This window comes from Nicotiana tabacum, chromosome 18, assembly GCF_000715075.1.
Source record: "Nicotiana tabacum cultivar K326 chromosome 18, ASM71507v2, whole genome shotgun sequence".
In the NCBI taxonomy this organism is placed as follows: Eukaryota; Viridiplantae; Streptophyta; class Magnoliopsida; order Solanales; family Solanaceae; genus Nicotiana; species Nicotiana tabacum.
In genome coordinates, this window is record NC_134097.1 from 48,392,129 (window position 1) to 48,409,184 (window position 17,056).

The 17,056-nt window shown below is 39.0% G+C and overlaps 1 protein-coding gene across 1 annotated transcript; it reads right to left on the reverse strand.

Moving 5' to 3' along the window:
* Positions 1–6,456: 6,456 nt before the first annotated feature.
* LOC107802173 (auxin-responsive protein IAA33) lies at positions 6,457–8,234 on the reverse strand. Its single transcript, XM_016625622.2, has 2 exons — positions 7,831–8,234; positions 6,457–6,745 (listed from the first exon to the last, which is right to left on the reverse strand). Exons 1-2 carry the CDS (start codon positions 8,097–8,099, stop codon positions 6,664–6,666), a joined length of 351 nt encoding a protein of 116 aa, XP_016481108.1. The 5' UTR covers positions 8,100–8,234; the 3' UTR covers positions 6,457–6,663.
* Between the last annotated feature and the right edge of the window lie 8,822 nt (positions 8,235–17,056).

A 17,056-nucleotide genomic window follows, 5' to 3' on the forward strand; every position in this document is an offset into this window, starting at 1 on the left:
TCATTTCCCGCTTCTGCGGTAGCGCATCTGCGCTTTTGGAGCCCGCATCTGCGGTTTCAGGAATACTTCAACCTCCCGCTTCTGTGATAAGGTATCCGCATCTGCGAGAATTCATCCGCAGATGCGGTCAACGGGCATCAGACCTGGGCAATTCAGAGATTTCACATGTTCTCAACCCCAAACCATTTTTATAGTCATCCTTGCAGATATTTTGGATATCTTTGGCTTATTGTCAGTTCTTATAACTAGAGAGAACAAGTTTTGGAAGCTAGGGTTTGCACACACACTTTGGTTTTGAAGATTTCAATCTTGTGGTTAAGGATTTCTTACCCATTTATGTTTATTTCTTCATTTCGTTGTTTTGTATTGTATATCTAAGTGTGTAGTATTTTATCCAACACTTGAATCTTGTTTATGGAAATATTCATATTTAAAGTGTGGATTAAATATCTTGTTGTGCTTATGTATTGAATGATTTTTATCCTTTTATGAAGTGAGTTATTGTTTCTTTAATTATTCTTATTCTTTAATGTTTCTAAAGGGATTAGCTAGCCCTAGGACTCGCCCATTAACTCCAAATTAATTTTGGAAAAGACCATTTGGGGTTGGAAAAGATTAATTAACAAGAACTTGAGGCGTTAACCCTCATTTTATAGATTCTACCTAGGGATAGGATTGAACTACTTGCAGCCATTTCGAGTGTGCTTAATCTCTTAATTGTTTTAGGGATAATTCAATTGGGAATTCTTGTTAGTCTTCGGAAGAAGCTAATTAATAATTATTATCCGTAGCTAATTAACATAAACTCGCTCATAATTGTAAAATCGTGAAATACATTGGATCGTTACTTGAGTGTAATTCCCAATGCATTCATCCTTGTAGCCATTGACAATTTTACTTGCTTTCTAGGTTAGTTTACATTTCCGCATTCAGGTATAAACATTTTCAATACCAAATTCTAAGTGTTCGGTATTGCACGATAAGTGATAATTCTCTTACATTCATAATCGCATACACATTGTTCTCTGTGGGATTCGACCCCGACTCATAGTAGGATATATTATATTCCATGCAACCGTGTCCATTTACTTTTTAGTAGTGGATTTGGACGTTATCAACATGGCCCAAAATTGTTCTTACCACATCGGCCATAATACATCATTGGGGGTCTCACTTATTAGAGTCTCCATTGTACTGCAAGCTCAGTCCTCTGAAATTCTGATGCAAACTGGAATAAGTGGTTTGATCACGATGCTGGCCTTGGAATTGTGGTGGTGCGCTAGTCACCAGATAAGATGGATGCCGAGGAATCGGAGTTATAAACCCATCTCAAGATTCTCCGTATCACCCCTGAATCGGGTTCTCTTATGGTGGCTCCGATCATGCTCTCGGCGGCTCGCTGCTACCTCTTTTGATCCTACATGTTCTGTGCATAGTCTTGAACACGAACAATATCCATGTTCAGATTTATAGAAGCACTGGTACACTCGTTAATCAAATGTGGTCCCAGACTGCTCACAAATTTACGCACTCTATCACTCATGTTAGCCACAACTGAAAGGGCATATCTAGCCAAGGAGTTAAACTACATACTATACTCTCAAGCACTCATATTACCTTGCTCTAACTGTAAGAACTTATCTTGTGTAGCCTGATGGATCTCAATAGGCAAATATTTCTGCTGAAATGCCTCAGAAAACTCCCTCAATCCTGCTGGTGGGGCAAGAGGCCCTCTACATTGTTCCTAAGTTTCATACCAAGTCACAACAATATCCCACAATCTATAAGAATCAAGCTCTACGAAGTCCATATCAGTATTATGCATAACTCGTAAAGTCCACTACATCTAATTTAAAAAGTTATAATGATCCTTATTTGAACCTGTTCCCGTGAATACCGAGGGGTATAAATTAATAAAATCTCGAACTCTCGCGCTGACTGCTCTATCTGAAGTGTCGGGGATCTGATGTTGGGACTGACAGGCTACTAATCGAGCTAACAACTGCACAACAATTCTCATATTTAAATCCTAATCAATAGCAACCGAGGAAAGCATCGAGGGTTCATCAGTTTCTCTATGCCAAGCCGGTGGTAGTAGTGTTGTTCCTGAAACCTGAATATCAACCTCATCACGAGGTTCATGTTGATCTATATTGACAGGTGGCACCTGATTGGCACCCTCACCACCCTCTTCATCTATTCTCTAAATGACATCATGTCATCTTGTAGTAGACATCACTATTAACATAAAAAAGATGAAGATTAGAAGTGAACTCTTACGACTCAGCTCTATTGCATGATCTAGATCAAAAGCAAAGGTATCCATCCTAAATATCCTTAGCCTATGGTGCATGTCATACTTATGAACAAGACTCTACTAGATACAGTTTGCAGACTCCTTAGGACAAACTTGCTCTGATAGCAAGTTTGTCACACCCCAACCTCGGGAGATGCAACATGCAAATAATGCACGAAGTCCCATTATACTTAAATATTTCATTATGAATATGAACTGATCAGGCCTCCTAGATTGTTACCAAAATTAATAAATATTCATAATTAACTGTAGAAAAAAAACTTAACATTAAATATATTCATATATGAACATTTGTAGTGTCAACCGAGTCGTAACAATATTTACATATATTTGGACACAAGTCTTCAAGCCTCTAGTAGTACTATGACACATAAGTTGATCGGGACGGGGCCCCACTATACCCAAAATAAATGGAATATATACTTTGGTACCTATTAACTTCTGTACAGCTACTTCAGAGAATTGGAGTGTGACAACCAACCGCTGAAATATGTACCCTACTAGGGAGGGACTTCGTCGAGTTTATATTAAGTCATGCCAAGGAAGAAGACTTCCTTACATACCGTTTTGAAGAATTACCTACGCTTCCTGAATTCTTACGCTTCTATGGTGACTATCTTCGCCTCCAGGGAATCTCCAAAATCAGTATAACAAGTAGACAGAGGATACATTTATGGTAACAATATTCTGTACGCTAAATCCTACGAGGTTGACCTTGATTTTACCTTGAATATTTTAGGAGTTCTTAAAGAGGTTTAAGAGCATTTTGGGTGAGCTAAAGGTGGCTCTATCTTCTAGAATGAAAGAGAAAAAAGATGTATTACCTTTTTATTTCAAGTCTAAATATGTCACTACCCCAAGTGCCAAAGGGATCAGAACTGTAATGGATTATTCGACCTGATCGATTTGTCTACCCCAAAATGTGTGCTTCCACGGAGTATGGTTCAACCCGGGCTAGCTATGGAACAGGCTTGTGAACTAGGGATTCCGTTTCGGGATCTTCATCGACTGGATAATAAGTTTCCCGCACCGACCACTACATGGGGCGGGGGGATGGGAAAGGGGGAAACTTGCACAATTTGAACAAATATACTCACCTGTTTGTCCTCATCACGTGCTGTCGGCCGATTGGTTGTGCTAAAACCTTATTAATCTTCAAATTCATATGTGAAGGAAAGAGTGAACGTGCTAAAATTAATATTTTGCAATTACTGAATTTCTGCTTAAACAATTTCGAAAAAATAGTGGTTATATCCCTAAGTTCGTCCATAAATTTCAGACATCCTGCAAAACTTCAAAGCATCATATCTCACTCATATTTAGGCCAAATTGAGTGATTTAAAAGGCCATTTTGGGAGGAATCGTGCAAGAATTATGTTGGGATTGTAAAAAGTAATTTTCGGGATCATCTAACATCTGACTCGAGTTGGGACATCTAATGTATTTTTTTACCTGTTTCGGAATTTAGTCACTTTTTCTCACAAAATTTTGGAGCTCAGGAAGATATAATTTTTTAGCAGATTTTTATTATTACTTAGTGGGTAAGTAATTTTTACTTGAATTTGGTTATATATATATTGATTCCCCATGAATTTCTACAAATAAAATGCGAATTTTTAAAGTGAAATTTGGAATTTTTGTCTACAAGATAAAAAAGTATATTTTGGGATTTTAAGTACCGATTTGAACTTGAATTTGAAATGTAATCACATATTTGGACTGGGCAGGTTATGTGTTATCGATATTTGGTATTGGTTCTATATTTCGTGCACGTGCGTCTGGGTTGACTTCTATTGATTTTTTGACAATTTATCAAAGATCGAAGCTCTATTGATTGGGATAGCTTACTATAGCATTTTTTCACTTTCTTGGATGATGTTTGGGTTGGATTTGCATGATTGGAGGGCTAGAGAGAGATTTTGAAATGATTTGAGGTTGAAGATTAGCCCAGATGAGGTAAGTGTCTTGCCTAGCTTTGTTGAGAAATCTTTCTAATAAATGATATTGTTTGCTACATGCGGGGGTGATGCATGTGCGAGGTGACGAGCGTATATACATGTGCCAGGCTTATCCATGATTACGGTAGATTATATTCTTCCTGTTGAACCTTGTGATCTTTTTGACTTACATCTTACTTTATTTCATTGATTACTTGAGTTCGAATATCTATCGTAGAGATCATGTTTTTAGATTATTACATCTTAATTAAATATGATGAACTAATTTTTGAGATTGTTGATGTACCTAATATGGCTGTAGCAATACCTATATGATGAACACATATCTATATCCGTTATTCTGGTAATACTTTGGTTCCATATTTATGCGGGAGATCGTGTTTAAGTTTTGTTGAGATACTTGAAAATTATGATTCTTGAAAGATTTGCTCGCCATTGGTGCAAAAGCTCTGATTATCTCTCATATTGTGTATTATGCTTAAACTCTTGTTGATGTTATTTAGCTTTCTACCTTGCTTGGTATTATTTTATATGTACTTGGTGAGGAGAAGAAAATTGCACGAAGAGTATTTCTGTGCATGTGAAGAAGAGTGATTTTTGCTCAAAGGATATTTCCATACTTTTTGATGTTATTATTATTATTATTGAAAAACGAAGGGTGTTTCTGTCCAAGCAGGGATGCGAGTATATGACACGAAGGGTGTCTCTGTGTAAGTGATGATGAGAGTTCATGGCACAAAGGGTGTTTCCGTACAGGCGAGGACGGGGGACATGCATTACATTTGTGTTGTCTTTCCCTCACGTATGTATTGATACCTTTACCTGGATTGTTATGGTTTCATCTATGCCTACTATTTTGTTTGTTGTTGTCACCTTTATCCCTTCTACTTTATTGTTATTATTCTATCTATGCCTTCTATTTGTTTATATTTGTTACATCCATGCTTCCTTTCTTGTTTGTTATATTTATATTTATGCATTCTATCTTATTTATTGTTATTTCGTCTATATCTTCCACCTTGTTTGTTATTGATATCTATATTCTTCTTACTTATTTGTTGTTATTGCATCTATATCTTCTATCTTTATCGTTACCTTTATCTGTATATACTTCTACCTTCTTTGTTACTGTTATCTTTGTATCTTCTACTTTATTGTTACTGTTTTTTATATGCCTTCTACCTGGTTGGTACTGTTATACATATGCTTGGTAAGGATGAGATAAATGCATGAAGGGTGTTGTAGTTCCATTTGATTCGGCATACATATATACATATACTTAGTGATGATGAAATAAATGCGCAAAAAATGTTGCCGTGCCATTTAATTTGATATCATGAACATACTCTTTTAATTTTATGGGTTGTATACATGGCTTATTTTGTTTCTTAGATATTGCTCCTTCCGGACTTGATTTACTAATAATGGATAAGTTGTTATGTTGTGTAACATGCATGTCCCTTTTTTATTTGACTCTTTCATTGTTACTTGTCTTCCTTCTTGTAATTTGCTCTTGCTTATGAACGCACAAGTTAATCAAGTGACTATCTTTTGACTTAAAAACCTCGCTATTACTTCACCGAGGTTAGTCAAGATGTTTATTGAGTATATGGGATCGTTTCTACTCATACTACACTTTTACATTTTGCGTGCAGATTCTAGAGCTGAGTTAGCGTTGAAGACGTACCAGCATTCCACATACAAGCTACCACTTGTTCGTGGTAGTTTAAGACTTATATTTCTATTTATATAAATTGCAAATAGATGACGTATCTTTCCTCAAACCAGAGTTGTATTCTTGTTCTTAGTCGCTAATGATTTATACTATCAGTCCTTGGGAATCATATATTAAATTTTTGCATTTTTATTTCAAAATTTATTCAATGTTTTTTGCTTGGACTGTGTTATTTATTGGTTAGCTTAGGCGCCATCATGACTGGGTGGGATTTTGGATTGTGATAGAGCTAAGCCATTACTTAATGTCGTGGCAAAAGTTAGACTAGGTGAATAGACATGGAAATTAAAGAGAAGAACGATCGTGGCGCGAAGACAACCATTTTGGATTAAAGTGCAATCTTGAATGTCCTCTAACTTATAATAACATTCCTAAATCATTAACCAAAAATCTGAAGCTGGCGTTCTAAATATCTAAATAAATAAATAACTATCTGTCCCCCTCTATTGAGCTAAACATTCAATTGAACAAAAGAGAAAATTGGAGTGCTGAGACATACCATTCCTTACAAAAAAACTACAAACATAATACTAAAGAAATTACAAATGTCTTCGGTTAAATGCATTTTTTGGGATACATTCCAAACATAATGATTCAACATGCCGCAAATAAAAAAAGAAAGAAAGAAAAAGCAAAAGAAAACAAAAAAATGATTAAATATTCTCCGTTTTCCCCTTCCGTGAGGTCGGCTTCACTGGCAAAATTCGGATTCTTTTAGCAACCTTCACGAAATCTCTGAACAACAATGAGGATTATAGTACATCATTAGCTTCTTATAAATTTTGAATGCTCATTTCAGAATAGTGAAAGCAATACCAGAAAATGCTTCTGGAAATTAAAGTAAACAATCGTTCTGGAATAGAAAGGTAATAATTTCAATGAAACGGAGGTTTAATATATGCAGCACTTAGAGGTAGGAAAGTACTCTTGACTGTGACCTCTGACTGTGTCATGACATAGTAGACGACAAGTCAAATCTTGTTCTACTATGCTTCAACACTTTTCTCTTACCAGAGAACTTTACATCTTTGGTTGGTTTTATCAAAAGATAATGTTAGCTTTGGAGAATTGAAAAAAATAATCATATCTATGACTTCCTGAAATATCAAAGTTTCATGTCTAAAAAGAAAAGACTTTCAAAAATACCACGGCAAAGTGGTCACTTATATTGAAGCTAAACCTTATTCAATTATTCTTCAACGTTTTCACTTCCCATAGACCTTTAATTTTTCTGTAGCTTGGGGATCGTCTGGTTTCTGTTTTGAAGTTTTCAAATCTACAATAGTAGATTTTGTAACGAAAGACACGTAGGTTGGAAGAAACATTTCAATTGATTGTTGCTCTTAGCCAAATGGTCTTTTCCTCTTCCGACCCTTTATACTGATATCACTCACTAAGATTAAAAAAGATACAACAACAAGAACAACCACCCAATGAGATCTCGAAAGTGGGGTCTGAGAGAGGCAGTGTGTATGCTGACCTTACCCAAAGAGACAGTGTATCAGTACCACAACAAAGGAATCAAGACACACAACACCAGCAATGCAATAACCAAAAAATAGAGAGAATAACAAAGGCACAGTACTACAGACGCAAGGGAATAATTTGGCACAACAAGGGCCGCTAAACATATTACAGTCTATCCTACAACCTTAATGAAGTATTAATGACATAACTGGAGCCACCAGCAGCCTAAAAGAAAACAATATCATACTAGCTTCTATCTCCTTAGTTACAATTTTAATGCTCGACCTCCTCAAATTCCTGTCAAGGGTCATGTCTTATGTAAATAAAATGACAAATACTATAGAATTACTTACTTCCAGTTGAGATCACCAACAAGGAGGAGGTCATTTTCCATGTCTTGATAAGCAATAAGGTAACCAGGAAGAGCATTTGAAAGATCAAAATCTAGAGATGATGAACAACATGACTCAATGTCACCACTATCTATAAACATCTGCCTAAGTGCTTTAGCAAGGCTTCTGTAGTTACCATGCTTCTCAAGGCTTATCCTTTGGCATATTGAACGCCCTTCCAATACCACTGTCACTGCTGGAATCACACTTGGATCAGCACTACTCTTCATTTCTTTAATTAATGATTCTTCAAGCCGGTCTAAGTGTTTGTAATTATATAGATGAGAGAGAGCACAAATGTCGGCTGCTGGTCTCAGACAGCCCTAAATTTGAGCTATCCTTTTCCGATTTCAAAGCATTATTAATTGTTTATGACAAATAATTAATTTTCACAAGAAAAAAACTCTCAGTCCCCCTCTTGAGGAAAAACCGACTTGTCCCTCTCGGACCTGATTTGACCTGAAACAAACAGATCACAGATAAGAAAGGTGCATTTAAAAATCATGTGATTTTTTGCATTTTTTGCAAAAGAAATTGGTTAGGTTAGACCGAAAATTACTTTTACGGAGTATAATTAAAGTTGGAGCTTGGGGCCTTTAAAGTGTTTAGTAAAATATTTTGGAGGGCACACCCAACACCGGTGAGGAGGATAGTCGCACCAACTCTCCTTATCTTACTATTTGTCTCCCTAGGATTAGATTTTTATAAGTAATGAGAGTATTAGGTATTTTGCACTATATAAGTATGTCACGATCCGAAATCCCAATCGTCGGGATAATGGCGCCTGACACCGAATGCCAGACAAGCCAACATAACACAAAATACAAAATAAAGAAAAATAATAAATAACTGATAATCGGTCAATAGCATAACATAAACCACCCTACGATCTGGTGTCACAAGTATATGAGCGTCTAGATCCAGCTAAATACAAGCTTTCAAAAGAAAGATAACACAGTCCGAAATAAAATCGAAACAGTACAGTATAGATAGGAAAGTGACTCTAGGGTCTGTGAATGGGGTGCAGCTCTACCTCGAATCACTTACTAGTATCCGCAAAGCGCCTCTTGGAATTTCCCTGGTGCCAACATCCTAATCTGCACAAGAAGTGGAGAAGTGAAGTATGACTAGAACCGACCCAATGTACTCGGTAAGTGTAGAGCCTAACCCCGACGAGGTAGTGACGAGGCTAAGACGAGTGTAACGACCCGATATGTTGTTTTGAGTAATAGTCCTCATTTTCGTGATCCAAGACCTCTCATAGCTTCATTTGATGTTATATGACTTGCGTGTGTAGTCCGCATTATTTTTTCGAAAAATTTTTACGTGAAATTTTAAAGAAAATATAATTTTTGGCTTTAAAAATAATTTGAGTTGACCACGGTCAATGTTCTTGGTTAACGACCTTGGATCGGTATTTTGACGAATCTAGTAGGTTCGTATGATGTTTTTGGACTTGTACGCATGTTTGGTTGGGGTCTGAGGTGATCCGAGCTCGTTTCGATGCATTATGTGAAAGATTGTAAAAAATGAGTTTTCAGGTTGAAATCTTGAGTTTTGATGATTGATTCTTGTTATTTGATGTTTTGAGATAGCGAGCAAATTTATGTGATGTTATTACACTTGTGTGCATGTTCGGTTTTGAGCCCGAGGGGCTTAGGCGAGTTTGGGATTGATTTCGGACCATGTTTGGACTTGTAAGATTGCTAGTTTTTCTACTAGTGCTCAGTACTTTGCAATCGCGAAGGGAAAATTTGGGAGAGGTGATAGTTACTCTTCGCGAACGCGAGAGATTGAATGCGATTGCTTAGGGGGGGGGGACTTCTCTTCGCGAACGTGACAGACCCCTCGAGAACGCATAACTTTGGGTTGGTTGTGGGGAAGGTAGGGGAGTTCTTCATCGCGAACGCGACCAGCAGGCCGCGAATGCGGAGGCTTGGCTGGGGATGCCTTCGCGAGCACGATTGGGACCTCGCGAAAGGGAAGCCCAACTGCCCTGTGTGCTTCGCAATCGCGGCAGGTGCTTTGCGAACACGAAGAAAACCTAACAGCCGGTTAAATAGAAACTCTAAATTGGGATTTTGTCATTCTACACCATTTTTGAAACCTAGACCTCGGACTAAACAGGACTTTGAAGAAATTTCCATCCCTACTTCATTGGTTTGTACTTTTTAACTAGTTTTGATGTATTTTGATAATTTTGTCAACTTCATTGAGAAAATTTTGTCAAAATCAATACCTTTCTTCTATTTGAAGCTATTAACCACCAATCAAGCTTTGTATTTGTCCATATTTTCATTTCTATCTTTCTTGAGTTTAAAGACCTACTTACATTTGAGTGGTCTTTTACCCTTTGGAAGTTCAACCAGCTTGTACGTGCCATTTTTCTGTAGAGATTCCATCTCTTCTTGCATAGCTTTCATCCACTGGTTCTTTTCTGGATGGGACAGCACCTCCTTAAGACTTTCTGGCTCCCCCTCATCACTGATGAGGACATATTCTGTGGAAGGGTACCTGCATGACTCTACCCTTGGCCTTTTTGATCTCCTCAAAGGTTAAGGTTGTTCTTCTTCCTGAGTGGGGCGCTCCACTTGCTCAACACCATCATCAAGTTGCTCCTCCTACTCAATAACCTTATCAGGTTGCTCCCCCTACTAGGCAACCTCGTCGGTCATACTTTTTGCACTTATAGGATAGTTAGAAGAAGAAGGAATGGTAACAAGGTTAGAATTATACCATTCTTGGCCTTCTCTGATATATCATCAGCAGTTCCAATTTTACTTTCTCGGAAGACTACATCTCTGCTTCTAATGACCTTCTTCTTTATAGGATTCGACAATCTGTATCCGAACTCTTCATCTCCATATCCGATGAATATTGAGGGAACATATTTATCATCCAGTTTTGTTTTTTGCTCTTTTGGTACATGTGCAAAAGCTCTGCAACCGAACACCTTCAGATGCGAGTAGGACATCTCCTTGCTGGTACAAACTCTCTCTGGGATGTCAAATGCCAATGGAACTGATGGACTCCTATTGATCAGGTAACAAGCTATCTGAACTGCTTCACCCCAGAATGACTTAGGCAGTTTAGCCATTCTGAGCATGCTTCTCACCTTCTCCACAATTGTGCGATTCATCCTCTCAGCTACGCCATTGTGCTATGGGGTTCCAGGAATTATCTTTTCATGTCTGATCCCATGACTTGAATAGTAAGTGTATTCGCCTACGTTGTCACTTCGCAGACGCTTTAGCTTTTGACCCGTATCCTATTCTACCAAAGCATGAAACTTCTAGAAAACTTGAAACACCTGATCTTTGGTTTTCAAAATATAAACCCATAATTTTTTTGAAGCATCATCAATAAAAGTAATAAAATATTTGTTACCACTCATTGATTCAATTTTCATTAGACCACAAATATCAGAATATATTAAATCAAAAATATTCAATTTTCTTTCAGGCGATATCTGAAATGAGACTCTATGTTGCTTACCAAATAAACAGTATTCACAAGGTTTTACTGTTGTACCTTTTGCATAATAATGAGTGATTTCTCAGCAAGAATCTACAATCCCTTCTTATTCATATGACCCATTCTTTTGTTCCACAAATCTGCAGAAATCTCATCTTGTACAGCGTTCAATTCACCTCGGCATATTTTTGCATTTGTCCTGTACATCGTGCCACGAGAAACTCCTTTCGCAATCACCAATAACCTTTTGGTTAGTTTCCACTTTTGATTTGCAAAATAGTTCTCATATCTATCTCTATCTAAAGCAATTCCCGAGATCAAGTTCATTCACAAATCAGGTACATGCCGCACGTCCTTTAGAACCAATGTGCATCCGACATTTGTCGTGATATAAATGTCACCAATCCCCACAATTCTTTGAGTAACATGAGTTATCCATTCTCATAGTGCCGAAATCACCTGCTACATATCTGCAAAAAAGATCTCTTACCAATGTGACATGGTAAAATGTTGTTGTATCAACCACCCATTCTGACTCTGGACCTGACAAGTGAATCCATTCATCGTCCTCATTTATAAAGAGGACAACATTATCATTGTTTTGCACCATGGCGATTGTGTTGTCGTCATTCTTATGGCTACTGGTTTCACCTTTGCCCTTCCTTGGATTTGGGCAATCTCTTTTGAAGTGACCTGGTTGATCACAATTGTAACAATTTCTGACTCTTGATTTGGATTGGTTCCTAGACTTCCCACGAGCTCTGGATCTACCATAGTTGCTCGAACTCCTTTGATAACTCTTGCCTCTACCTTCTGTGATGAGAGCCTGTCCTTGATTTTCAGGCTTTTTTCTCATCTTCTTATTTAGAAGAGCTGATGTGACAACTTTTAACTCAATGTTGGTCTTACCGTGCATGATGGTTGTTGCCAAATTATCGTACGAAGATGGCAATGAGTTCAATAACAATATGGCTTTATTTTCTTCTTTGACTTTCACTCCGAAGTTGGCGAGCATGTGATTAGTCCGTTAAATATAATTACATGTGACAAAAAATTTGTACCTTCACCCATGTGTAGGGTGTATAGTTGCTTCTTCAGGTACAATTTATTTTTTAGTGTTTTGGACATGTATAGGCTTTTCAACCTTGTCCAAATGGCACATGCGGTATCTTCATCAATGATGTTATTTACCATATCATCTGATAAGTGCAACCTGATTGCACTAGCATCCATTTCATCCAAGTCAGCCCAATCCTCAACTTTTATGGTATCAGGCTTTTTGGCATCAACATCTAGTACCTTGTGTAATCCTTGTTGGATGAGCAGATCCCTCATCATTCTTTACCATATTGAGAAATCGATATCTCCGTTAAATTTTGCTACCTTGTACTTTACTCCGGATATTTTCTTTCCACGGACTAAATAGTACTTCTGTGAACGAGCAGAACATGTGCTTTGATATCAGTTGTTGGGAATAAACCCCCTACAGAAATAATATTTACGCTAATAAAAGCGGAATAATAATGCAGCACTGAGATACGATAATTAACAAGAATAAAAGAGTAACAATAACACCAAGATTTTTACGTGGAAACTCTTTTGAATAAAGGAAAAAAACCACAGCCCCGAGAGGAGCAACTGATATCACTATAGAAAGAAATTTTATACTTTGTAGGTCCGAGTAAAATACTTCAAAGTCCACTACACCACTCAAAACAAAATAACCCTCTTTTGATATTCCAACCTCACTATAATATCACACACTCTCTATTTTTATCACAGACTATTTTCTTATACTCTGTCTGTGAAATTAACCACACTCTTTCTTTCTAACACTCAGATATATTTTTCCTATGAGATTGTTGTGTGGAGATGAGAGCCGAAGCTCTCCTTTATAGGCGGAGCCTCACTCTCTCACGCCTAATATATTTGACATTTTCCTCTCAGCATACTATTTTTTCTTCTTTTTGTTCAATGTTTACTATTCAGAAACGGTTGCTGCCAATTCAAAGAAAAAGACTTAGAAGTCTTTATCAAAGGCCTTAAATCATGAGATGGACCCCACATTATCAGTTTATCAATCCTGTTGAGTTCGTAAATACATTCATCAATCTGATTACTTGTGATTGATAGTTAACCGGATTGTTTATATGAATAGTATGCTCCCGTAACAGTACCCACCTATTCACAATATATCAATCTTATATTCCTATGGTATTGAATTTATCATGAACGAATATAGTGAGACATTCAACTGAGTGAGACTGTTAGGTAAATCTTACTCTAATCTAAATATGGCTTCCCCATGCATTACATAAATATTAGGTAAATTGGTGGCTAGATAATTCACAAATTAAATCCAGAATTAAAGAAATAACCAATGATGATAATTTGTATTAACAAAGTAGTAATCAATAAACGTCAATCACCATGTTAGCCACACCCCAAGAACTAAAGTACTTAAGCCACACATTATATGGTATTCACGATTGTAGTAAAAAAAATTCATGTACGTACGGCCAAGAAATAATGGAAGAAAAAAATGTGAACTCAGTGCCAAATCCGTATATTTCTGCTCCTTGCACGTTCTTTGCCTCCAAAGATGTATAACCCCCTCGCCAAGATGTTTCGGTGGGGTGTTTATATGACCTAAGGTGGTTAGAAGGCCGTCTAATAAACTAATCCAATTTTGGTCAGGACTAACCGGCACCACGTCTGGCCCTTGTATTTACGCATACCAAACGGACGAGCTCCCATGTGATTTTTGTCCGTGCGTTGGCTCGCGCAATGATGCTTGATTTACTATTTTCAGCGAAGATCAACCCCCCAGGAACGTCCGCCTCTCCTACGATGAGGGGCAGATGTAGCTAGCCGATTACGGTGTTGGACTCAAAAGATATTAAAACCTTTTTGAACAAATCAATCAATAAAGAAGCGGTAAATCGTAGCTGAAGATAATAAACTCTAGGATAATAATAGTAGAGAGAAGAGATTTGTAAATAATATTTTTCATTCTAGGTTGGTGACTTATACAAAGTGTGCATCCCCCCTTTACAAGGCTTTCATTCCCTCTTATATACTGAGGAGTTTCTTCCAATCGCAGGAACGACAAGTTAAGAAATATCTAAGGAATATTCCCTAGGTCTCCTAATGTGCCGATTCTACTGTCGATGTTGTATTGTCTTTCCTTTTACCATAGGGTCGTATCCCTCTAGGTGTCAACTCGTAGATGCTCAGTCATTTGTCATGCTCGCTGTAGGTCGTGGTCGATCAAATTTGGACCGATACAGTTAGTCCCTCCGTTCGTCGAGGTCGCGACCGGATGCATCCTCGATGAGTGGACTTTATGCCTTCCTTGAGAGGAATTTGACCCGTTGGGATGTTATGACGTGGCCAACTAGAAGTGGCTATCATGTTCGGCGGAGCACCAAAGAGTACACGCAACCCAGGGGTGGCGTCAGCTTTTATATGTGTCATCATTATGCGGATTTTCGAGGCAAAGACTGACGGTTTGGCGCTTTGATTCTTGTGCTGATTTGAAACCTGCCGCCTCGATTTTGGCACCATCCAACCCTATAAATAGATGAAGGGTTTGATTTTTTGAAAAACTTTAGCCACTCTCCCTTGATAACTCTTCAGTCTTCTTCATTTGCTCTTACACCTTCTTGTTCCCATTTTCATTCCTGGCCGGAAGCTTCTTCCCTTTCACTCCCTTTGTGTAGCTACTCCTTTTAAACGAAACCATGCCAAGGTCTCGTCGTACTAATGAAGAGGTTCCTGAAGTCTCTCCGTCAACCACAGTACCTCTTTCCGGCAGCGGAGAGGTGGAGATAGAAGAAGGTGACAACCCTTTCACAGTGGAGGCGCTACTACCGAGACATCCCCTATCCTGGAGTGACTTCCTCAAAGATCCGCCCCCTACTTGAAACCCCGTACTTTCTAAGACAAAGAAGGCTCACCTTGATGCCCTCCGCATAAAGTATGGTATTCCTGCCCACGTAAAGATCATTCTGGCGGGGGAAGATTACGTTGACGTCCACAGGCCCGGGTACTGTGCTTTCTACGAATATCCTTTTGTGATCGGCTACACCCTTCCTCTCTTCCCCCTAGCGGAAGAATTCTGTAGATTTTATCAGGTTTTCCTGGCTCAGCTTTCGCTGTACACGCTCAAGGTGCTTCTGTTACTGACTAAGTATGCAGAGTTGGCAGAATGTGATGTCTCCGTCCATCATCTTTTGCACTTATTCACGTCTGGTTTCCTTAGGGGTACCATGGTGCATTTAAGACTTCGTGGTACAAAAGGGCTGGTGGTCGAAACGGATGACCGGGCGAGCCGTACGTTTTGGCACATGTACTTCTTTATCAAGGCCGAACACATCGTTTCTGACCCCGCCGGATTTCTGGAGCGACGAAATAGAACTTTTAAGAATTGACGTTCATTATATCCCCCTGTTTTCTATAATTATTGTAACTTTTACTCACTCGTCGTTCTACAGTTATGGGTCATCCACCCCGCCCCATCGCGGGTCTCAAAAACTGGGTCGCTCGCCTGTTGCACCATGCGAAAGAAACTCAGACTTAGTCTACCTTCATGCAACGTTATGGCCCTAGGGTTTCCTCAGGTAAACGTTTACTCTACTACCTCATAGGCCATGCGACCCTACTTAACTATATGAACCTTTGTGATGACAGGTCGGGGATCTTCTAGGCGGAGGGCGCCAATTCCTGCTTTTAGACAAGCCATTCCTACTGCGGACACACGATTCATTTTGTGCGAGTCTGTTGGGGAAGACCGTCCTCAAATTCCTCAATAGGGAGATTTGTCTCGAACTGTGTCCATGAGGGAAGAAGCCTCATTGGCACCGACCTCACATCTCGTTGATGAATCTTCTAACGGTGACGAGCTGTTAGAGAGGAAAAAGAGAAGGTTTGAGCTGGGAAAGGGCGTGGATACTGATGCCCATCTCGGATAGTCCTGGTGTCCGTATTCATGGTCGACACCATTTTGTCGGGGAGGTCTCCCCGAGTTGAGGGAGTTGGCCCAGGAGCCAATTCAGTGTGGTCCATTGAAGATGGCGCATCATTCAATACTGGAGAACCTCGTGTCGAGGGTGATGGCTCAGGTTCGGATATTGCCCCGGAGGACGTTAGTGAATTTTTGGGTCGTCATACCCATGTGGAGGTGAGGATGGACGGGTCCTACCGATGTGGTAGTCCTGGAAAGCTACAACTTGCTGCTGAACAGTGAGCAGGTTGCGTCGGCCCTTTCTCCTTTATGTGTCGCTCATGGAAGCAAGACGCTTGGAGCGATGAGCGACGCAGAGTTACCTCAGAAGGTCGTTGATATGGCCTTGCAGGTAGGTTCCATTTTCTTCTCTTTTTGTCGTGGAGTTGGTGTGACAATCTACGTTGTGTATTTTGTTTTCTAACTCTGCCCTTCTCTTTTGTCAGACCCTCGTCCTAGAGGTGGAGAGAGAACGTTGTGAACGGAAAAGGACGGGCCTCTATAAAAAGATGTCATCGAAATATCATCAGTATCGTGCTAAACATCTGGCGATGTCTGACATTTATCATCAGGATCCTGAATTCCAGGTGTTTCGCGAGGGTCTTAAGTAGCGGGAGGACCAATTGGAGCATAGGATAGAGGAGCTGAAGGAGAGGGACGAGGAGCTTGTGAGGGCTATCGCCCGTAATAGCGAACTGGAGACCTTCT

Excerpts from the sequence above, each read along its gene's own strand:
- LOC107802173 (XM_016625622.2), bottom strand. The coding sequence starts at position 8,099 with ATGAAGAGTAGTGCTGATCCAAGTGTGATTCCAGCAGTGACAGTGGTA. Across the intron at positions 6,746-7,830 it reads GTTGGTGATCTCAACTGGAA|AGATTTCGTGAAGGTTGCTA; the intron begins GTAAGTAATTCT and ends ATTGTTGTTCAG.